We start from the raw sequence: 24,432 nt of genomic DNA on the forward strand, positions 1-24,432 counted from the left end.
TGGACCAGAGACACACCATAAGTGCATTTTTGTTTCACATGCACTTTTTTCCCCACTGTTTAGTTTTAGCGTACCCATCTTGGGTTTAAAAATAAAAATACTTTAGTGTTATTGAATACTGGAATGGTCGGCGTTGTTCAATCTTCCCATGACTTCCTAGAAAACCTCCTTTTGGATTTGGAATCTTTATAGGTTGAAGGTTTGTAGGATTGAGGCTGCTCATGTAATTTCTGGAACTCTTCCTCCAGCCTCCTCATGTCCTCTTTATGCTTTCTTTCATCCTCCTGGATCTTCTGCTCGTGTTGTTCTCTCTGGTGCCTCAGCTCGTCCTCCAGCTTGCTCTGTTCCCTGAGGGCCTCTATCTCTGTATGCTGGAACTGGAACTTCAGATCGTTGTGGTGAATATATCGAAGAACAAAGGCCTTCCGCTCCGTCATCTCCTCCTCGGGGTCCCGTGGCTGGCTCACCTGGAACTCCACATCTTTAATAACCTCACAGAGGAAACTCAGGACTTCCTCGTGTTTTGACGCCGACTTTCTATGGTCTTCGAGGGAATAATTTTCCAAGGCAAATATCCTCTCCACTCCAAGTGTCTTGAATTTCCTTATCACATGGTTAGTCTTTGCACTGGATTTATAAGTAAGAACAACGATTGGGTACACCCCTGGATAAAACAGGAACTGGTTATTATCATATCTCATACGATTGTTACTTATTGCAAGGATAAAACTAAAATAAATTTTGTAGGGGGGTTGGTAACAAAGGCCTAGATCCACAAAGATCTGCCTATCTTTAGGCAGGCGTAGCGTATCTCAGATACACTACGCCGCCGTAACTTAGAGCGTATTTTCCGTATCCAGAAAGAATTTGCGCCGTAAGTTACGGCGGCGTAGTGTAAATGTGTCGGCGTAAGGGCGCGAAATTCAAATGGCTAATATTTGGGCGTGTTTTATGTTAATACATCTTGACCCCACGTAAATGAAGTTTTTTTTAAACGGTGCATGCGCCGTCTGTGGGGGTATCCCAGTGCGCATGCTCCAAATCACGTTGCAAATAGTCAATGCTTTCGACATGAACGTAATTTACGCAAAGCCCTATTCGCGAACGATTTACGCAAACAACGTAAACAACGGAAAATTCGACGCTGTCCCGACGTCCATACTTAACATTGCGTACGCTTCATAGACCCACGGGTAACGTTACGCCGAAAAAAGCCTTACGCAAACAACGTAAAAAAATGCGCTGGGCAGACGTACGTTTGTGAATCGGCGAATCTAACTAATTTACATATTCCTCGCGTAAATCTACGGAAGCGCCACCTAGCGGCCAGCCTAAATATGCACCTAAGATCCGACGGCGTACTAAGACGTACGTCAGTCGGATCGAGCCCTCATTCAGTTGTATCTTGTTTTGTGCATACAAAACAAAGATACAACGGGGCATCGTAGAACTTACGCGGCGTATCAATAGGCGTAAGTTCTTTGTGGATCTGGCCCAAAATGATTTTCCCTGTGTGTCAAATATGCTACATACACCTGTACCACCCCCCGTATGGAGCCGCTGGTGAACCTGGTCCTATTTATACTCGCGTACAGACGATCGGACATTCCGATAACAAAACCGTGGATTTTTTTCGACGGATGTTGGCTCAAAACTACACACGGTTGTCGGAAATGTTGTCGGAAATTCTGATCGCCAAGAACGCGGTGACATACAAGACGTACGACGACACTAGAAAAGGAAAGTTCAATACCAGTCGTGTCAGTAGAAGTTTGGTGAGAGACGATTTGCGCTTTTCAGCCTCATGCTTTTCAGTCCGTTACAGCGCGACAAATGTGCTATCTCCATTACGAACGCTAGTTTTACCAGACCGAGCGATCCCGTCTCGTACTTGATTCAGAGCATGCATGGAATTTTGTGCGTCGGAATTGTCTACACGAACAGATTTTGTTGTCGGAAAATTTGAGAAACAGCTCTCAAATTTTGCTTGTCGAAAATTCCCACATCAAAAGTTCGATGGAGCCTACACACGGTCGGAGTTTCCGACAACAATCTCCCATCAAGCTTGTTGTCAGAAATTCTGTTTGTGTGTACGCGGCATTCGAGATCACACATCCAGGTACACTCCATTTTCATTTTTTCCACTGGCTTCAAAGAACAGTCTAGGGCAGTGATGGCGAACCTCGGCACCCCAGATATTTTGGAACTACATTTCCCATGATGCTCACCTACACTGCAGAGTGCATGAGCGTCCTGGGAAATGTAGTTCCAAAACATCTGGGGTGCCGAGGTTCGCCATCACTGGTCTAGGGGTTTCTTTTTTAGTGTTTTTATTGGGAGCTATGATATTGGATAGAGGTAAGGAACATTGGCTACCCCACTAGACTGCAAGAATCTGTATGCTGCTGGTGACCTGTACTCCTTCCAGAGTAAAACACCTACACATGGTCATTATTCCTCGGCACTGGGGAATCTACTCACAGGATCATAGATTGCCTCCTGACCATAACCACCAGGCTCTTCCTAGTGAGGGAGATGCAGACCCACACCACTATTGGACAGCTGGACTCTTTCCCACCAACTTTATCCTGGCTCTCTTCAGTGAGCTTCTTCAGACCTGACCTGATCCTAGGACACAGATCTGGAAATAGCTTCCCCAGCTAAACCTACACTAGCTGGGACCTCTGTGTCTTCATCAGGACTTCTTCTGGGGCAGAACTCCTGCACGGGGGTCTCTTCTTGCAGGACTGGATCCAAAATTACTGTTCACGTGTATTTATGAGCTCCCTTATCATCTACTGGGCACACTTTCCCATGGATCGGCTGCAGAGATCTCCAAACTACGGCCCTCCAGTTGTTGTGGAACTACATGTCCCATGAGGCATTGTAAAACTCTAGCAATCAAAGACATGACTAGGCATGATGGGAAATGTAGTTCCTGAACAACTGGAGGGCCACAGTTTGGAGACCTCTGGGCGAGAGTGTCAGAATTAATCAGGCTGCATGCTCCTTCCTTCATCCCACTATGTTCTTAGAATCTTCTAGAAGACAGGGGGAAGTAACAGAGCAGCAACCTGTGAAACACTGAGCAGCCCTAAATAATCAACCCCTGCTCCACTGACTACAGGGGAGCCAAACTAAATTTACCTAGCAGACTAATCTACACTAGGAGGATGCTACACACCTTATTACTTCATATTTTATATAAAATATTTTTCAACTTATGAATCATGCTAATGCATCATGAACTGTAGGAATAATTCTTCCTAGCGGAAGTTCCTGGAGAACCCTTCACCACTTAAGGACCACCCCACAGATATTTACTGTGGTCCTCAAGTGCAAAATCACGTACCTGTACATGATTCCTATTGTAGGCTCTGGGGCACGCATGTGCACCGCTAGAGCCATGATCCTGCTGTGATTGAACTCATTGGGAGCCAATCAGCAGGCCCGGTGGCCACGATGGCCCCCGGCATTTGCCAGTAGTTTGTAAGAGAGGCAGAAAGGCGGTCTGTTTATGTAATCAAGGCAGATCGTCGTTCTGTCAGACAGGAAGAGAGAGATCTTGTGTTCCTGCTAATCAAGTATAAGTATAAAAATAAGGCTTTAAACATTGGGCGGTGGATATTTGATGGCTTAACTAAGAGTATAGAGGTTCCATTCTTTGGAGGCACCCCCCCCCCATAGATTTTTGAACCCCTAGAAGTTAGTTATTGTATGGCGTATTACCTGTGAGATCTCTGGCTGTGACAATCAGCTCCAACAACTCGTTCTCGTCTTCTGCGCATATTCCTTTCTTCGCACTGCACATAAAGAGTATTATGGAGCACATTGAGCATTAAGGCTGCATTCACACCTGAGCGTAGCATTTTCTGCATTTTTTGCGGCGTTTTTTACCGCGTTTTGCAGCGATTTTTGTTGAATTTTTTACTGCGGTTTTTTACCGCGATTTTGGACAGGTCTAGGGTCACCAATGTTAAAAGCAGAAAAACGCCCAAATCCGCCTAAAAAAAAGTCCCAGAACTTGTTTGAGCTTCAGGCGTTTTTGAACTTCTGGCTTCAGGCGTTTTTTGGAGTGGAGATGTGAACCATCTCCATAGAGAATAATAGATTTTTTCCCCTTCAGCCTTCAAGCTACAAAACGCTCAGGTGTGAATGGGGTCTTAATAAGCATGAATAAAAAGAACACAACATATCTCCAATACATGTATACATACATATTTATATATGTAACTCATTGGTAGACTCAGGTATAACCTATGGCACACACACAGGGGGCAGACTCACTGTTTGTGTACTAGGACCTTCTGTGGTTTAAGGGTCCATTTATACTAGATGGATGGCCAGATGGCTACCAAGTCCCCATGCCACTGTCACATAGACTTGGACATGGCTCACTTCTCTCTAGCTGTTAATCAACACCTACTAAATAATTATTTGTATTTGTTCATTAGTTAAATAAAGGGGGAGGCTGTGAAAATGTGTACTTGCTTGAGCCCCTTGGCAATTATATCTGTCCCAGTTGGGTCTGTCACAATGTCCACCACTGTTCACCAGCAGCAAATTGCAGATACCATTTTTTCATTATTTTTGAGGCCCTGACGATGCGGGAGTTCCCGTGAAACGCGTAGGCCACATCTCTGACACTTCATACCAGGACCTGCACACCCTGGACCCAGGAAATAGTAAATTCTTGGATTGCAATAGATTTTAAAATCAACATCCATGGATGGCAAATAAAGTTTTTCTATATTCTTTTTAAACTACCGTATTTATCGGGGTATTGCGTGCTCTGGCATATAGCGTGCACCCCTAAAGTGGACCCGCATTCCTGTAAAAAAATGTGCGTCCTGTACGTCCAGGACGTGACCGCGAGAGAAGCCGAGCCTGCTCGACTATACCCGAGTGTACTGCGTTCAGTATATGCCGGCGCAGTGGTTCAAACTCGGCGTGGGAAGCGGGTATCGCCGTATATCGCGCACCCACGATTTTGTCCTGATTTTCAGGGCAAAAAAGTGTGCGGTATACGCCGATAAATACGGTATGTTATAAATCATTATTTATACTCCACGAGGGCACACTCAAAGCCCCACCCTACCTTACCCTGAATTTATATTGTATTGTTATATATATATATATATATTTTAGTCATGTAATCTTTATTCAAAAATAATGTTTTAATAAGTTATGACAGGGTCTCTTTAAATCCTATATTTTTTGTATCAGCCTAGAAGAATGGATTTTACTTAAATCAGAAATCACTCCTGACCTGGTTGGTCACTTTCAATTACCTCCCTCTTTTTATCGGTCTCACCTGTATACGAATATCGGAACTATAAAATCTGATACTTTCACCAAATTTTCAGCTTTCACAATTCTGTTTGCAAGTCCGAATCCTTCATTCCACTCCACCGGGGTGTCCAGGGGAAGAAGATTCCCTACAAGATGGAGAGAGAGGCGTCACGCACCGGATTAATCTTATCTCCTTATATTTCACTAGATAATAATATTTATGTTTTGAAGGAAGGTCAAGGTGCAGGTTCCTCCCACCTTCCTTTTGGCACTTTCCCCAAGTCTAATGCCGCGTACACACCATCACTTTATGTGATGAAAAAAAATGACGTTTTTAAAAACGTCACTTTAATTGACTGTGTGTGGGGGAAAACGTCGTTTTATGTCTTGTAAAAAACGACCAAAAAAAATTGAAGCATGCTTCAATTTTATGTGTCGTTTTTCAAAAGTGCACTTTTTACTTCACAGAAATTGACCGTGTGTAGCAAAAAACGTCGTTTTCTAAGACGTTTTTTCATCCACGCATGCCCAGAAGCTACTTATGAAGCGAGCTTCAATGGAAAAACGTGGTGAACGTAACCTCACTTTGCAAGAACATTGTGAGAAAAACGATGGTGTGTAGGCAACTTCGTCTTTGAAAATTGAAGTTTCAAAAACGTCATTTTTTACTTCACAGAAAGTGTCGTTTTTTTTCATCACATAAAGTGATGGTGTGTACGCGGCATAAGCCCAGTACACACAACCGGGAATCCTGTCGGGAAAAAAACCTTGGTATTCCCGACGGGATTCCTGGCAGGCTTGACTTGAAAAGCCGTGTATACACACGGGCACAAAAAAATCCTGCCGTTCTTTTGAATGACAAGAATGCGGTGATGTCATCGACGACGATAAACCGGAGTCTCGTCACAGTCAATGCCGTCGCCGCCATCTTGCTACACCCCACACTAACCTTGTATGCTACCGCACATGGGCGGTTTTTAACCCATACAGGGCAGGAAACACTCTGCCCGGGATACCCGACGAGAAAATAGAGAGCAGGTTCTCTATTTTCCCGTCGGGATTCCCATCTGTTTTCCGGATGGCAAAAACTGCTAGAGAGCATACACACGGCCCGGGATTCCCAGTCAAACGCTCTCCTGGCAGTTTTCCTGCCGAGAAAACCGGTCATGTGTACGAGGCTTTACATTTACTTGCCTTGTTGAGAAATTAATGTAGACTTCGGTTCCCACGGATGGATGGGCCCAGCGGAGAGACTTTGAGGGTTGGCTGTGCAGTAAGTGTTAGGCCGGATTCACACTTGTGCGGTGCAAATGTCAGCTCTCTTATCTCTGCAGAGAGATAAGAGAAGTGTTCAGCAGATCATCTCCGTTTTAGCTGCAGATTAGCTGGGAGAGGGGAGGGGGAGGGGGGAAGTGTATTGAGCTGAATGAGACAAATCCTGAAGAGAAATGAACACATCTGCGAATCAGCTGCACACCCATAGAAGATAATGGGCCTGAATTCGCACCTGAGCCGCACCGCAATGCCTAAAATAAGCACACGTTTTTTCGGCAATGCGCAGTGCGAATGCATCGCACATATGTGAACCAGCCTCATTAAAAACAATTAGCTGGATTCACAAAGAGTTACGCCGGCGTATCAGTAGATACGCCGACGTAACTCGGAATCTAAGCCGTCGTAAGTTTAAGTGTATGCTCAAACTGAGATACACTTAAACCTAGCTAAGATACGACGGCCTGCGCCGTCGTATCCTAGGGTGCAATATTTCCACTGGCCGCTAGGTGGCGCTTCCGTTGAGTTCGGCGTAGAATATGCAAATGACTAGATACGCCAAATCACGAACGTACGTGCGCCATCGCAGTAAAGATACACCGTTTCCGTAAGAGGTATGCCGGCGTAAAGATAAAGCTGCCCCCTAGGTGGCGTAGCCAATGTTAAGTATGGCCGTCGTTCCCGCGTCGAAATTTGAAAATGTTACGTCATTTGCGTAACTCGTCCGTGAATGGGGCTGGACGTAATTTACGTTCACGTCGAAACCAATACGTCCTTGCGGCGTACTTTGAAGCAATGCACACTGGGATATGTACACGGACGGCGCATGCGCTGTTCGTAAAAAACGTCAATCACATCGGGTCACAAGTAATTTACATAAAACAGGCCCCCCATCCTCATTTGAATTAGGCGCTCTTACGCCGGCCCCATTTACGCTACGCCGCCGTAACTTAGGAGGCAAGTGCTTTGTGAATACAGCACTTGCCTCTCTGACTTACGGCGGCGTAGCGTAAATACGCTGCCTCAAAGATGTGCCGCCCTACCTGAATCTGGCTAAATGTATTTAGAAATGTTCTGCGTATTGGATGCGGTTTAAGCCGCACTCAATTCGCATAGGTGTGAACCCGGCCTAAAGCCTTGTACACACGATCGGATTTTCCGACGGGAATTGTGTGATGACAGGCTGTTGTCGGAAAATCCGACTGTTTGTACGCTCCATCGGACAATTGTCGGAGTTTCCGCCCCAAAAAAATGTTGGATGGCATGCTTTAAAATTTTCCGACAACAAATGTGTGTTGTCTGATTATCCGATCCTGTGTACAGAAGTTCTTCGGACAAAAATACAAAGTACAAACACGCATGCTCAGAAGCAATTCTCACCATAACACAACCTTAGCAGAAGTTGCCCAATGGGTGGCGCTAAAGAGCTGAAAAACCACCTAGTTTTGTGTTTGTTGCCCGACAATTGTTTGCTGTTTGTATACCAGACAAGTTCATGGCTAACGCCCTTCGGACAAAAGCCCTATGCTTTCTCCGCTGAAAATCCGACCGTGTGTAGGAGGCTTAAGGCTTGGGGGAATAATGAGGGACTTTTAAATACTTCAATACTGGACACTTTCACTCCTTTCCTGCCTAGGCCAACCTTCAGCGTTGTCACACTTTTTCTCGCCTCGTCTGCATCACATCCCTCTTTACTGTAAGCAGCGGGCCGGCTCTTCTCGTTCCTCCTCTCCTCCCCCCTGACATCTTCAGCCCGTCCCTTCTTACTGCACGGAGCGAGCCGATGACAGGTGGCCTCGGCTCTTCTCTCTCCTTCTCTCCTCCCGCCTGACGTCTTCAGCCCGATCCCGCGGAGCACACTGACGTCAGCGGGATCTCTTCTCTCTCACTCTCTCCTCCCGGATGACGAAAGAAGAGCAGGTGAATACCGGTACACCAGGAAGCTGTATACCCTATGGTAAAATGTATTTTCTATGGTACTGCACCTTATACAGTGCCGAGATGTCTTTCTCAAAATACCGTAATGACTCCTGACCTGACAGTTGGGGGGGGGGGGTGACAGGGGGACACAGAATCTTTCTAAAATTTGTACACTCCGTAAATAAATAAGCCCTACCCCGAAAGTAAGCCCTAGTGTGTTATTTGTGGACAAAATTAATATAAGACCCGGTCTTACTTTCCGGGAAAAGTGAGAAATTCCGCGCCTAAACATTAAGTTAATAGATAATATAAGCTGCTCCTCATAAACAATAAAAATTGTAAATATGTGAAAAATAGAAAATAGAGGGCGCTAGGCCCATACAAATAATTGTATATTGCCGTGAACCAATCCAATGGGATTGGCAATTTAATTAACAATCTCTAATAAATAATTAAATAAAAATATATAAATAAATAATATACTAAAGTCCCATATATTGCAGACAGCGCTGCACATTCACAAACAAAGTGAAAAGTTCCAATGTGATCAATGTGAATATATAAATCTTCAAAAATATAAAGGAAATTGTTGCAGTCCAATATGTTCGTTTGTGATTTTCTTTAAAAGGAGAGAAAGTGCCACCACCGCTCTATATAACTTCAATTCCACCCAAGGTGCTTGAGTTTAAATTGCTCTTACCAGAGCTAGTTGACCAGTTTAATGAAAAAGTGGTCAAACTAGCTTTTGCAGGATTGTGCCTGCGCACATAGGGATATAGACAACCAATAGACAGATCCAGGAGCTCCACATGGGATACGTTATGCAAGAGAAGAAAGCCAGGAAAGCCAATAGCGTAATAACGTTTATTAAAAGTATTAAAAAACACATAAAAACAGCCAAATGGCCTCTTACTTCCAAGGGTGCCCACCCGGCACTGAGGCTGCGGACTTGTCACCGACAAAAATGCGGTTTCAATTGTGGGATTCCGAAAGGGGGAGGAAGCCGCCGCTGTCTCGCCACCTATTGATCCTTACCGACACTCCACAGCGCAGGGGGGACGTCACGTGACCAGGTCTGCCTCCGACGTACGTTTCGTTATCCTAACGTCATCAGGGGGGCGTACCTGGTCACTAAAGCATCATGGTATATGTAGTCTAAAGCGAGCCGGTCATTGGTCAAAAACAAATTCAATTTTGGATTCAGCCTCGGTGCCGCGATCGCATACACAGATAAACAGTACACTTATAAACAGGTTCTACATTTGGGATTCTATAATTAAAGGTACATTTTGCATATAGATTTATAAAAAAACTCATAGAGCCCCGCAATTTGAACCCAAAAGGACACAGCACGGAAAAAAGCAAGGTTTAAACTGAACCGCTCCTCTCGCATCCCTCCGGATGTGCACAGTCATTATATTATTTCAGATGGGATAAAAAAACTTGCAATAAATTGATCAAAACATTTTTTAGAATAAATCATGGCCTATATAGGGCAAGAGATAATATATGAGTCCTATACAACCATAGATATGGACGTTATCAACAAGTAGAATAAGTGCACAAAGATATAGAAACAAGGGGGAACCTAAGCAAAGAGACTTCCCTTGACTCCCTCTGGGAGTGCATCTTACATCCAGCTTCCCACTATAAATCCAATATTAACTTATAAAAATAAAAATAAAATTTCCAACCTAGGGAAATTTGTGATACAAGATGATCACATATTCTTGATAAATATGTGAATAAATAAAAAATATATATATGTGTAGAAAAAATACAAAATTTAGCAAACATTTAATTAGAACATTATAAAAATATATATTGGATATATGGTGATGAAACAGAGAATTAGATCTTAAAAAAATTCTCGGATTGTATTAGGCTAGAAAATATAGGGTTAGTCATCAGTCAAAAAACAGTTGAGATCAAGTTCAACGTTTAGTCCTGATGGTTGCATGGTACGTAATTTGTGTACCCATTTCATTTCGTTTTGAGAAACACTCCTCAGCATGTGTGTACCTCGCCAGTTTCTATCAATTTTGTCTATACCATAAAATGTGCAAAGACTAGGATTACTATCATGATGGCTGGCGAAATGTCTAGACACACTGTGGTTAGGAAAACTGTTTTTTATATTCTTTAGATGTTCATTAATACGGATCTTTAATTGGCGTGTGGTTCTTCCCACGTACTGTAAATTACATGGGCATTCGATCACGTATGTGACGTGATCAGATCCACAGGTGATAAGGGGTTTGATTTTAAACGATTCCCCCGTCACATTTGATCTAAACTCCGTTTTTTTCTTTTTATCACCAGAATTACGTGTAGTTCTACAGGCCTTGCATCTTGTGCAATGATGGAAACCTGATCCATCCAAGAAAGTAACCAACTTCCTTGGTGGATCAGGAACATTGGGAGCAATTTTGTTCCTCAAGCCTGGAGCTCTTTTGTAAATAAATTTTGGCACTTCTGGGATGGATGTGATGAGATCTCTATCCTTTCTCAAAATGTGCCAATGGCGTTTAAAAACTGATTCAACCTGGCGATATTGCCTATGAAACCCAGAAATGAAAGGTACTTCGTTTTTATACTCTTTCTTTGGTTTAGGAACCAACAGTGATTGTCTGTCCAGAACTGCCACTTGGTCATAAGCTTGTTTTAATGTTGCTTCAGAGTACCCTTTCTCTAAAAATCTAGTGGTCAGAAGCTTGGCCTGTGTCTCAAAATCTTCTGCAATATCACAATTTCGTTTTAGCCTCATAAATTGTCCTTTAGGGACTGCCCCTATCCAAGATGGATGGTGGCAACTGTGGGTGGGTACAAACCCATTCCTATCTGTAGGCTTGAAATAAGTAAGCGTTATAAATTTAGAGCCCTTCTTTTTAATCGTGAGATCCAAATAGTTTACAGAGGACATACTGGTTTCGGCTACAAACGTGAGGCCATACTTGTTTTTGTTCATCTGCGTTATAAAGATCTTTAAATCCTCTTCAGGACCCTCCCAAAAGAGGACAATGTCATCGATATATCGCTTATAGAATTTCAATGACTTGGGTCGATTTGCAAAAATTGTTTCGTGTTCCCACTTATTTAAAACAACATTCGCAACACTAGGTGCATATCGTGCACCCATGGCTACACCACCAACCTGATTATAAAACTGATTATTTGCCCAAAAATAATTATTTTTCATCGCTAATTCAAGTCCTCTTATTAAATAATTGGTTTGTGCCTTTTTAAGCTTAGAAAACTTGTTTAGAGCCCATCGAAGAGCAACCAAAGCATCAGTATGTCTGATATTAGTGTAGAGTGATTCGATATCCACCGTTACCATAATCGTTTGCTCTGTTGCTGGTAAGGTTTGAAGTACCAATATCAAATCTCTACTATCTTTTAAGTATGATGGACTCTGTGAAACCAGTGGCTTGAAGAAGCCATCAAGGTACTCTCCTAGCCGAGAGAACAGGGAACCTATCCCACTGATTATGGGTCTACCTGGGGGATTCACCTTATTCTTATGGATCTTAGGTAGAGTATATAGGACTGGAATCCTGGGCGCATGCAAAACAATGTAATCAGCTTCTTTAGGGTTTAGAATACCTCTTTCGAGTCCCTCATTAGCCCAGACAATCAACAAATTGCTGAGCCTCAATGTGGGATCGCACCCAAGAAGCTGATACGTTTTCCTATCATCTAATTGATTTTGCATTTCTTGATAGTAATATTCTTTTTTGAGAATCACGAGGCCACCGCCCTTATCAGCCGGTCTAACCACGATATTTTTGTTACTTTCTATTGTTTTTATGGCTTCTCTGAAGTGTTTTGAGGAGTTGGAAGGCACAACTTTTAAGTCACGTATATCATCTTGGACTAAAGTCCGAAAGACTTCGATATAGTGATTTGAACCTCGATGCGGATTAAAGACAGACTGATTCCTCAGACTACTATGGATAAATTTTTCTGGGCTTTTGGGTCTAGATTCCTGGAGATTATTTGCAAAGTGTTTTTTAATATTAAGTTTCCTAATGTGTTTCTCTATATCGATATAGACTTCAAATTTGTCGATATCTTTATTTGGTGCAAACTTCAATCCCTGTTGGAGAACTTCTAATTCTGAGTTAGAAAATTCTACTTCTGCCAAATTAAAAATCCCCTCACTTATTCTAGCCTTTTTCTTTTTCTCTCTCCCTCTTCCTCGTCGTCCTCTCTTTCTGAATATTCTTTTTGGGGAAGGGGGGATCTGGGGGGGATACGATACGTATCCTTCCACCCCCTCCCATCTCCCCCCCCCTGGTGCTGATTGTAATAAGGTGCAGGTCGACCTCGAAAATTACCCCTATGGCCCCCCCGAGGGGGTCTGGGTGGATACTGTGGACGATAAGGTTCATAGTAATAATGATCCGGACCTCTATCATCAAGGGGGCCGAATCTATTATAGGTATCTATTGACTGAGGATAAGGATGACCATAGGCATTAGGAGGAGGATAGGTAGAGGGTTTGTAGTAAGGGGTCGATGGTTTGGAATTATTTTTGATAGCTGATTTTTTTGGGGTGCTGGACCCAAGTCATTGAAATTCTATAAGCGATATATCGATGACATTGTCCTCTTTTGGGAGGGTCCTGAAGAGGATTTAAAGATCTTTATAACGCAGATGAACAAAAACAAGTATGGCCTCACGTTTGTAGCCGAAACCAGTATGTCCTCTGTAAACTATTTGGATCTCACGATTAAAAAGAAGGGCTCTAAATTTATAACGCTTACTTATTTCAAGCCTACAGATAGGAATGGGTTTGTACCCACCCACAGTTGCCACCATCCATCTTGGATAGGGGCAGTCCCTAAAGGACAATTTATGAGGCTAAAACGAAATTGTGATATTGCAGAAGATTTTGAGACACAGGCCAAGCTTCTGACCACTAGATTTTTAGAGAAAGGGTACTCTGAAGCAACATTAAAACAAGCTTATGACCAAGTGGCAGTTCTGGACAGACAATCACTGTTGGTTCCTAAACCAAAGAAAGAGTATAAAAACGAAGTACCTTTCATTTCTGGGTTTCATAGGCAATATCGCCAGGTTGAATCAGTTTTTAAACGCCATTGGCACATTTTGAGAAAGGATAGAGATCTCATCACATCCATCCCAGAAGTGCCAAAATTTATTTACAAAAGAGCTCCAGGCTTGAGGAACAAAATTGCTCCCAATGTTCCTGATCCACCAAGGAAGTTGGTTACTTTCTTGGATGGATCAGGTTTCCATCATTGCACAAGATGCAAGGCCTGTAGAACTACACGTAATTCTGGTGATAAAAAGAAAAAAACGGAGTTTAGATCAAATGTGACGGGGGAATCGTTTAAAATCAAACCCCTTATCACCTGTGGATCTGATCACGTCACATACGTGATCGAATGCCCATGTAATTTACAGTACGTGGGAAGAACCACACGCCAATTAAAGATCCGTATTAATGAACATCTAAAGAATATAAAAAACAGTTTTCCTAACCACAGTGTGTCTAGACATTTCGCCAGCCATCATGATAGTAATCCTAGTCTTTGCACATTTTATGGTATAGACAAAATTGATAGAAACTGGCGAGGTACACACATGCTGAGGAGTGTTTCTCAAAACGAAATGAAATGGGTACACAAATTACGTACCATGCAACCATCAGGACTAAACGTTGAACTTGATCTCAACTGTTTTTTGACTGATGACTAACCCTATATTTTCTAGCCTAATACAATCCGAGAATTTTTTTAAGATCTAATTCTCTGTTTCATCACCATATATCCAATATATATTTTTATAATGTTCTAATTAAATGTTTGCTAAATTTTGTATTTTTTCTACACATATATATATTTTTTATTTATTCACATATTTATCAAGAATATGTGATCATCTTGTATCACAAATTTCCCTAGGTTGGAAATTTTATTTTTATTTTTATAAGTTAATATTGGATTTATAGTGGGAAGCTGGATGTAAGATGCACTCCCAGAGGGAGTCAAGGGAAGTCTCTTTGCTTAGGTTCCCCCTTGTTTCTATATCTTTGTGCACTTATTCTACTTGTTGATAACGTCCATATCTATGGTTGTATAGGACTCATATATTATCTCTTGCCCTATATAGGCCATGATTTATTCTAAAAAATGTTTTGATCAATTTATTGCAAGTTTTTTTATCCCATCTGAAATAATATAATGACTGTGCACATCCGGAGGGATGCGAGAGGAGCGGTTCAGTTTAAACCTTGCTTTTTTCCGTGCTGTGTCCTTTTGGGTTCAAATTGCGGGGCTCTATGAGTTTTTTTATAAATCTATATGCAAAATGTACCTTTAATTATAGAATCCCAAATGTAGAACCTGTTTATAAGTGTACTGTTTATCTGTGTATGCGATCGCGGCACCGAGGCTGAATCCAAAATTGAATTTGTTTTTGACCAATGACCGGCTCGCTTTAGACTACATATACCATGATGCTTTAGTGACCAGGTACGCCCCCCTGATGACGTTAGGATAACGAAACGTACGTCGGAGGCAGACCTGGTCACGTGACGTCCCCCCTGCGCTGTGGAGTGTCGGTAAGGATCAATAGGTGGCGAGACAGCGGCGGCTTCCTCCCCCTTTCGGAATCCCACAATTGAAACCGCATTTTTGTCGGTGACAAGTCCGCAGCCTCAGTGCCGGGTGGGCACCCTTGGAAGTAAGAGGCCATTTGGCTGTTTTTATGTGTTTTTTAATACTTTTAATAAACGTTATTACGCTATTGGCTTTCCTGGCTTTCTTCTCTTGCATAACGTATCCCATGTGGAGCTCCTGGATCTGTCTATTGGTTGTCTATATCCCTATGTGCGCAGGCACAATCCTGCAAAAGCTAGTTTGACCACTTTTTCATTAAACTGGTCAACTAGCTCTGGTAAGAGCAATTTAAACTCAAGCACCTTGGGTGGAATTGAAGTTATATAGAGCGGTGGTGGCACTTTCTCTCCTTTTAAAGAAAATCACAAACGAACATATTGGACTGCAACAATTTCCTTTATATTTTTGAAGATTTATATATTCACATTGATCACATTGGAACTTTTCACTTTGTTTGCGAATGTGCAGCGCTGTCTGCAATATATGGGACTTTAGTATATTATTTATTTATATATTTTTATTTAATTATTTATTAGAGATTGTTAATTAAATTGCCAATCCCATTGGATTGGTTCACGGCAATATACAATTATTTGTATGGGCCTAGCGCCCTCTATTTTCTATTTTTCACATATTTACAATTTTTATTGTTTATGAGGAGCAGCTTATATTATCTATTAACTTAATGTTTAGGCGCGGAATTTCTCACTTTACACATTACTAGGTCTCAAGAATTTTTCATTTTTGTACCTTATCTTCACGCAGCCATGGACGTTTTCAATTTTATGAGAGAACGCCATATTAATTTAGAAGAAATCTTTCAAGAAACCCCAAGTCCCAATATTGATCTAGAAAAGGGTTTTAAAGAATTACAATTTGATATGGAGAAACAGATCAGAGTTTGGTGGGACATTGCTTCGTTTGAATTATATATAAGCAAAAATCTCACCCCCAGGCGCCTTAGATGGGATGTCGGTCCCAATGATGGGAATGACAGTTTACAATCATTAGAAGAATGGTACCAATTTTTCAATGCCTGCGAACAGAAGCTCATGCAGCTTATGGTCCGGAGACGTAAAGCCAAAAACGTACTTCTGGATTCTAAAATCGCAGACCTTAAGAAAAAAATGGAGCCATTTGTTGCCAATAGTGAATATTTGGAAAAATCTAAACTTTTACAAGTACACTTATCTAAATATGACAGTGAAATTAAAATTAAAAAACTAAAGAAATATCAGAGGGATGTAAAAGATTTTGAAGAGAACAAGGTCTATAAATGGCAAGACACTCTCAGAGTAAGTGATTCTCATGAGATCAGTCTAGATGGAGAGCTTCCCTCCCAGCCTACTAAAAATGTAGAAAAGAAAAAAGTACAAATATCCAGCACCCCAAAAAAATCAGCTATCAAAAATAATTCCAAACCATCGACCCCTTACTACAAACCCTCTACCTATCCTCCTCCTAATGCCTATGGTCATCCTTATCCTCAGTCAATAGATACCTATAATAGATTCGGCCCCCTTGATGATAGAGGTCCGGATCATTATTACTATGAACCTTATCGTCCACAGTATCCACCCAGACCCCCTCGGGGGGGCCATAGGGGTAATTTTCGAGGTCGACCTGCACCTTATTACAATCAGCACCAGGGGGGGGGAGATGGGAGGGGGTGGAAGGATACGTATCGTATCCCCCCCAGATCCCCCCTTCCCCAAAAAGAATATTCAGAAAGAGAGGACGACGAGGAAGAGGGAGAGAGAAAAAGAAAAAGGCTAGAATAAGTGAGGGGATTTTTAATTTGGCAGAAGTAGAATTTTCTAACTCAGAATTAGAAGTTCTCCAACAGGGATTGAAGTTTGCACCAAATAAAGATATCGACAAATTTGAAGTCTATATCGATATAGAGAAACACATTAGGAAACTTAATATTAAAAAACACTTTGCAAATAATCTCCAGGAATCTAGACCCAAAAGCCCAGAAAAATTTATCCATAGTAGTCTGAGGAATCAGTCTGTCTTTAATCCGCATCGAGGTTCAAATCACTATATCGAAGTCTTTCGGACTTTAGTCCAAGATGATATACGTGACTTAAAAGTTGTGCCTTCCAACTCCTCAAAACACTTCAGAGAAGCCATAAAAACAATAGAAAGTAACAAAAATATCGTGGTTAGACCGGCTGATAAGGGCGGTGGCCTCGTGATTCTCAAAAAAGAATATTACTATCAAGAAATGCAAAATCAATTAGATGATAGGAAAACGTATCAGCTTCTTGGGTGCGATCCCACATTGAGGCTCAGCAATTTGTTGATTGTCTGGGCTAATGAGGGACTCGAAAGAGGTATTCTAAACCCTAAAGAAGCTGATTACATTGTTTTGCATGCGCCCAGGATTCCAGTCCTATATACTCTACCTAAGATCCATAAGAATAAGGTGAATCCCCCAGGTAGACCCATAATCAGTGGGATAGGTTCCCTGTTCTCTCGGCTAGGAGAGTACCTTGATGGCTTCTTCAAGCCACTGGTTTCACAGAGTCCATCATACTTAAAAGATAGTAGAGATTTGATATTGGTACTTCAAACCTTACCAGCAACAGAGCAAACGATTATGGTAACGGTGGATATCGAATCACTCTACACTAATATCAGACATACTGATGCTTTGGTTGCTCTTCGATGGGCTCTAAACAAGTTTTCTAAGCTTAAAAAGGCACAAACCAATTATTTAATAAGAGGACTTGAATTAGCGATGAAAAATAATTATTTTTGGGCAAATAATCAGTTTTATAATCAGGTTGGTGGTGTAGCCATGGGTGCACGATATGCACCTAGCGTTGCGAATGTTGTTTTAAATAAGTGGGAACACGAAACAATTTTTGCAAATCGACCCAAGTCATTGAAATTCTATAAGCGATATATCGATGACATTGTCCTCTTTTGGGAGGGTCCTGAAGAGGATTTAAAGATCTTTATAACGCAGATGAACAAAAACAAGTATGGCCTCACGTTTGTAGCCGAAACCAGTATGTCCTCTGTAAACTATTTGGATCTCACGATTAAAAAGAAGGGCTCTAAATTTATAACGCTTACTTATTTCAAGCCTACAGATAGGAATGGGTTTGTACCCACCCACAGTTGCCACCATCCATCTTGGATAGGGGCAGTCCCTAAAGGACAATTTATGAGGCTAAAACGAAATTGTGATATTGCAGAAGATTTTGAGACACAGGCCAAGCTTCTGACCACTAGATTTTTAGAGAAAGGGTACTCTGAAGCAACATTAAAACAAGCTTATGACCAAGTGGCAGTTCTGGACAGACAATCACTGTTGGTTCCTAAACCAAAGAAAGAGTATAAAAACGAAGTACCTTTCATTTCTGGGTTTCATAGGCAATATCGCCAGGTTGAATCAGTTTTTAAACGCCATTGGCACATTTTGAGAAAGGATAGAGATCTCATCACATCCATCCCAGAAGTGCCAAAATTTATTTACAAAAGAGCTCCAGGCTTGAGGAACAAAATTGCTCCCAATGTTCCTGATCCACCAAGGAAGTTGGTTACTTTCTTGGATGGATCAGGTTTCCATCATTGCACAAGATGCAAGGCCTGTAGAACTACACGTAATTCTGGTGATAAAAAGAAAAAAACGGAGTTTAGATCAAATGTGACGGGGGAATCGTTTAAAATCAAACCCCTTATCACCTGTGGATCTGATCACGTCACATACGTGATCGAATGCCCATGTAATTTACAGTACGTGGGAAGAACCACACGCCAATTAAAGATCCGTATTAATGAACATCTAAAGAATATAAAAAACAGTTTTCCTAACCACAGTGTGTCTAGACATTTCGCCAGCCATCATGATAGTAATCCTAGTCTTTGCACATTTTATGGTATAGACAAAATTGATAGAAACTGGCGAGGTACACACATGCTGAGGAGTGTTTCTCAAAACGAAATGAAATGGGTACACAAATTACGTACCATGCAACCATCAGGACTAAACGTTGAACTTGATCTCAACTGTTTTTTGACTGATGACTAACCCTATATTTTCTAGCCTAATACAATCCGAGAATTTTTTTAAGATCTAATTCTCTGTTTCATCACCATATATCCAATATATATTTTTATAATGTTCTAATTAAATGTTTGCTAAATTTTGTATTTTTTCTACACATATATATATTTTTTATTTATTCACATATTTATCAAGAATATGTGATCATCTTGTATCACAAATTTCCCTAGGTTGGAAATTTTATTTTTATTTTTATAAGTTAATATTGGATTTATAGTGGGAAGCTGGATGTAAGATGCACTCCCAGAGGGAGTCAAGGGAAGTCTCTTTGCTTAGGTTCCCCCTTGTTTCTATATCTTTGTGCACTTATTCTACTTGTTGATAACGTCCATATCTATGGTTGTATAGGACTCATATATTATCTCTTGCCCTATATAGGCCATGATTTATTCTAAAAAATGTTTTGATCAATTTATTGCAAGTTTTTTTATCCCATCTGAAATAATATAATGACTGTGCACATCCGGAGGGATGCGAGAGGAGCGGTTCAGTTTAAACCTTGCTTTTTTCCGTGCTGTGTCCTTTTGGGTTCAAATTGCGGGGCTCTATGAGTTTTTTTATAAATCTATATGCAAAATGTACCTTTAATTATAGAATCCCAAATGTAGAACCTGTTTATAAGTGTACTGTTTATCTGTGTATGCGATCGCGGCACCGAGGCTGAATCCAAAATTGAATTTGTTTTTGACCAATGACCGGCTCGCTTTAGACTACATATACCATGATGCTTTAGTGACCAGGTACGCCCCCCTGATGACGTTAGGATAACGAAACGTACGTCGGAGGCAGACCTGGTCACGTGACGTCCCCCCTGCGCTGTGGAGTGTCGGTAAGGATCAATAGGTGGCGAGACAGCGGCGGCTTCCTCCCCCTTTCGGAATCCCACAATTGAAACCGCATTTTTGTCGGTGACAAGTCCGCAGCCTCAGTGCCGGGTGGGCACCCTTGGAAGTAAGAGGCCATTTGGCTGTTTTTATGTGTTTTTTAATACTTTTAATAAACGTTATTACGCTATTGGCTTTCCTGGCTTTCTTCTCTTGCATAACGTATCCCATGTGGAGCTCCTGGATCTGTCTATTGGTTGTCTATATCCCTATGTGCGCAGGCACAATCCTGCAAAAGCTAGTTTGACCACTTTTTCATTAAACTGGTCAACTAGCTCTGGTAAGAGCAATTTAAACTCAAGCACCTTGGGTGGAATTGAAGTTATATAGAGCGGTGGTGGCACTTTCTCTCCTTTTAAAGAAAATCACAAACGAACATATTGGACTGCAACAATTTCCTTTATATTTTTGAAGATTTATATATTCACATTGATCACATTGGAACTTTTCACTTTGTTTGCGAATGTGCAGCGCTGTCTGCAATATATGGGACTTTAGTATATTATTTATTTATATATTTTTATTTAATTATTTATTAGAGATTGTTAATTAAATTGCCAATCCCATTGGATTGGTTCACGGCAATATACAATTATTTGTATGGGCCTAGCGCCCTCTATTTTCTATTTTTCACTTACTTTCCGGGAAACACGGTAGTAAAAAAAATATGGCCCCTGGATTTCATTTAAAAAATCTGGTCACCTTATGCCAGATGGTCTGGAGGACCAAGGCAGGAGGACTGAGCAGTAGAGCTGCAAAGAGAACCAGGAGGCTTGACTATTATTCTCTGTTGTATTGATGATGAGAACGCCTTATGTGAGAAGCTATACATTTGTGAACTTCTGCTTTCTTTGAATAAAAGTGGGCAGGAAAAGCCCTCGTACTTCTGTCTTGGAGTAAACTCAATATTTTGCACTACCAACAAGCTACAAAACCCCGAAATGTGTCCCACTATCTAGTTATGGAAGTTACCCTAAAAACATAGGGCCAGATTTACGAAAAATTACGGCGGCGTAACGTATGTCCTTTACGTTACTCCGCCGCAAGTTTTCATCGTAAGTGCTTGATTCACAAAGCACTTGCGTGTAAACTTGCGGCGGCGTAGCGTAAAGCCGTCCGGCGCAATCCCGCCTAATTCAAATGGGGCAGGGACCATTTAAATTAGGCTCCCGTGCCGGACGTACTGCGCATGCTCCGTTTTGAAATTCCCGCCGTGCCCCGACGTAATGTTTTGAACTGCGACGTGCGTAACGTACTTTCGTATTCCCGGACAACTTACGCAAAAAAAAAAAAAAATTTGAAATTCGACACGGGAACGACGGCCATACTTTAACATGGGCTGTCTATTGTTACACCACCTAAATAGCAGCCGCAACTTTGCGACGCGAAAAGCCGACTAGCGACGACGTAAGAGAATGCGACGAACGCGCGTACCTTCGTGGATCGCCGTAAACAGCTAATTAGCATACCCGACGCGGAAAACGACGCGATCTCCACCCAGCGGCCGCAGAAGTATTGTCTCCTAAGATCCGAAGGCGTACGAAGCCGTACGCCTGTCGGATCTTAGCCAAATGCCGTTGTATCTTTGTTTGTGAATTACAAATAAAGATACGACGCGGCAAATTTGAAAGTACGCCGGAGTATCAGCAGATACTCCGGCGTACTTTTTCTGTGAATCTGGCCCATACAATTTTTGTAACACATTTCCCATACAGCTATTTCGTTTTGTAAACTTACCAAGCTGAGCAAAAATTTCCCCAGTCTCATAACTTCCCATTTTGCAGAATCCCCGATTGTCAACAAGGGTGATGGTCTGCGTAAGCGGATAGGTAATTCTCACCATGGTGTGGCCCTCGTCATCATCAGACGCCTTGGCGATGTTGCTGTACCCCGCGTCTTCCCACACATACTTGCAGGTATTTATAAAGGAGGATTTTCCGTGACCCAGGAAGCCAAAAAGTTGCAGAAGAACTCGCCTGAATCCTTGGCCTCCTCGCCTACATTTCTGAAAAGAAAATCTTCCAATGAGGTCTCTGAGCTCGGCGTGGCTCATAGTCGCGTCTCCGTCTTGGTAGAGTTGGTGGTCGATGCGGCTTTACTGAAGCTGAGTGAAATATTGTGAACACCAGGAAAAGTTCAGCAGTCCAATGTTTATTACCCAGAGCATTAAAGGAATCTTCAAAGCTTGCACTGAGGGAATGTGTAAGATTAGGGAAGTCTTCAATATCTTGTAACTAACAACTACAAGTAGATTCGTATCCTGCTGAGAGAAGGAGGACTAGTAGCTGCGATACTCAATAAAAGAGGACAAAGAGCAGCAATAATATGCAAAGTACCACCGGCAACTCAAGAAAAACAGGCTCCTAAAACCTGGCAAGATGCAACTGGTATCTTTGATAGTCTGCTAATTAAAGTGGAACTTCCACTTTAAAGTGGAGGTTCGCCCGAAAAGCTAATTTTTAACCTTAGATTGAGGCTCATTTTGTGAAGGGGAATCGGGTAGTTTTTTAAAATCTAAGCCGTACTTACCGTTTTAGAGAGTGATCTTCTCCGCCGCTTCCGGGTATGGTCTTCGGCACTGGGCGTTCCTATTTGATTGACAGGCTTCCGACGGTCACATCCATCGCGTCACGATTTTCCGAAAGTAGCCAAACGTCGGTGCGCAGCCGCCGTATAGAGCCGCACCGACGTTCGGCTTCTTTCGGCTACTCGTGACGCGATGTATGCGACCGTCGGAAGCCTATCGGAAGACTGTCAATCAAAATAGGAACGCCCAGTCCCAAAGACCCATACCCAGAAGCGGCAGAGAAGATCGCTCTCTACAATGGTAAGTACGGCTTAGATTTTAAAAAAACTACGCGATTCCCCTTCACAAAATGAGCCTCAATCTAATGTTAAAAAAAAAAAAATTCAGGTGAACTCCCGCTTTAAGCACTCCTTGCCTCCTTACATGCAACATTTGGCATGTCATGTTTTTTTTGGGGGGGGGGGAGTGGGGGCTTCATTTTGGGTGGGACTTCTTGTCCCACTTCCTCGCTTACGCCTAAAGGCTGCCTAGGCGACTCCTCCTCTCCACCTAGGTGGCCCCTCCCTCCCGGCGATCTTCAGGTCCCAGAAGATTGCCTGTACACTAGGAGAGCGCAGCGCGACTTGGGCGTGCTCAGTGTGTGCCCAGCCGTGAAGCCGAAAGCTGTGCCCAGAGTGTCAATGGAGGTTCCGGCAGAGAGGAGGGGGAGAGGAGCGACGCTCCAGGTGGCCGCATCGCTGGACCGTGGAGCAGGTCCACCTTTTGTAGCTGCTGACTTTTAATAAACATAAAGGGCCAGATTCACGTCCGATCGCGTATCTTTGCCCGGGCGCAACGTATCTGATTTACGTTACGCCTCCGCAACTTAGACGGGCAAGTGCTGTATTCTCAAAGCACTTGCTCCGTAAGTTGCGGCGGCGTGGCGTAAATCTGGCCGGCGTAAGCCCACCTAATTCAAATTTGGAACAGTGGGGCGTGTTTTATGTAAATGTTGTGTGACCCGACGTGATTGACGTTTTTCCCGAACGGCGCATGCGCGTCCGTGGAATTTCCCAGTGTGCATTGCTCCAAAGTACGCCGCAACGTAAATGACGTCCAGCCCCATTCACGGACGACTTGCGCAATCGACGTAACTTTTTCAAATTTCGACGCGGGAACGACGGCCATACTTAACATTGTTACGCCGCACTTACGCCACCATATAGCAGGGGTAACTATACGCCGGGAAAAGCCTAACGTAAACGGCGTAACTTTACTGCGTCGGCCGGGCGTACGTTCGGGAATTTGCGTATCTAGCTAATTTCCATACTCAACGCGGAATTTGACGGAAGCGCCACCTAGCGGCCAGCATAAATATGCAGTTACGATCCGACGGCGTAAGAGACTTACGCCTGTCGGATCTAACAGATATCTATGCGTAACTGATTCTATGAATCAGGCGCATAGATACGACGGCGCAACGCAGAGATACGACGGTGTATCTGGAGATACGCCGTCATATCTCGACTGAGAATCTGGCCCAAAAAGCCTGGAACTCCGCTTTGAGTTCTGCGTGTTTGGGGGTTCCATTGAATCTTGGTCACATGGGTTATAGAAGGCCATAAATTGTGCCTTACATTGAGCTACTGTGAAGCCTCATACACACCACCGGTTTTCCTGTCGGGAAAACTGCTATGAGAGCTTTTGGCCGGGAAAACCCGCCGCGTGTATGCTCTATCGCAGTTTTCCCGCCGGGATTCCTGGTGGTTTTTAACCCGGCAGTTTTCCTATGGGAAACACTGCAATGGAGCATACACACGGCCGTGT

General features: G+C 42.6%; 1 protein-coding gene across 1 annotated transcript; it reads right to left on the reverse strand.

The window, feature by feature from the left end:
• On the reverse strand, positions 1-22,460 carry LOC120942917. Its single transcript, XM_040355869.1, has 4 exons — positions 21,837-22,460; positions 5,315-5,438; positions 3,730-3,803; positions 1-664 (listed from the first exon to the last, which is right to left on the reverse strand). The coding sequence occupies exons 1-4, from the start codon at positions 22,150-22,152 to the stop codon at positions 138-140; spliced, it is 1,041 nt and encodes a 346-aa protein (XP_040211803.1). The 5' UTR covers positions 22,153-22,460; the 3' UTR covers positions 1-137.
• Positions 22,461-24,432: the final 1,972 nt, after the last annotated feature.

This window comes from Rana temporaria, chromosome 6 (assembly GCF_905171775.1).
Source record: "Rana temporaria chromosome 6, aRanTem1.1, whole genome shotgun sequence".
Classification (NCBI taxonomy): domain Eukaryota; kingdom Metazoa; phylum Chordata; class Amphibia; order Anura; family Ranidae; genus Rana; species Rana temporaria.

Excerpts from the sequence above, each read along its gene's own strand:
- LOC120942917 (XM_040355869.1), bottom strand. The coding sequence starts at position 22,152 with ATGAGCCACGCCGAGCTCAGAGACCTCATTGGAAGATTTTCTTTTCAG. Across the intron at positions 5,439-21,836 it reads GGAAATTTTTGCTCAGCTTG|GGAATCTTCTTCCCCTGGAC; the intron begins GTAAGTTTACAA and ends TCCATCTTGTAG. Across the intron at positions 3,804-5,314 it reads GTTCCGATATTCGTATACAG|TGCGAAGAAAGGAATATGCG; the intron begins GTGAGACCGATA and ends CTTTATGTGCAG.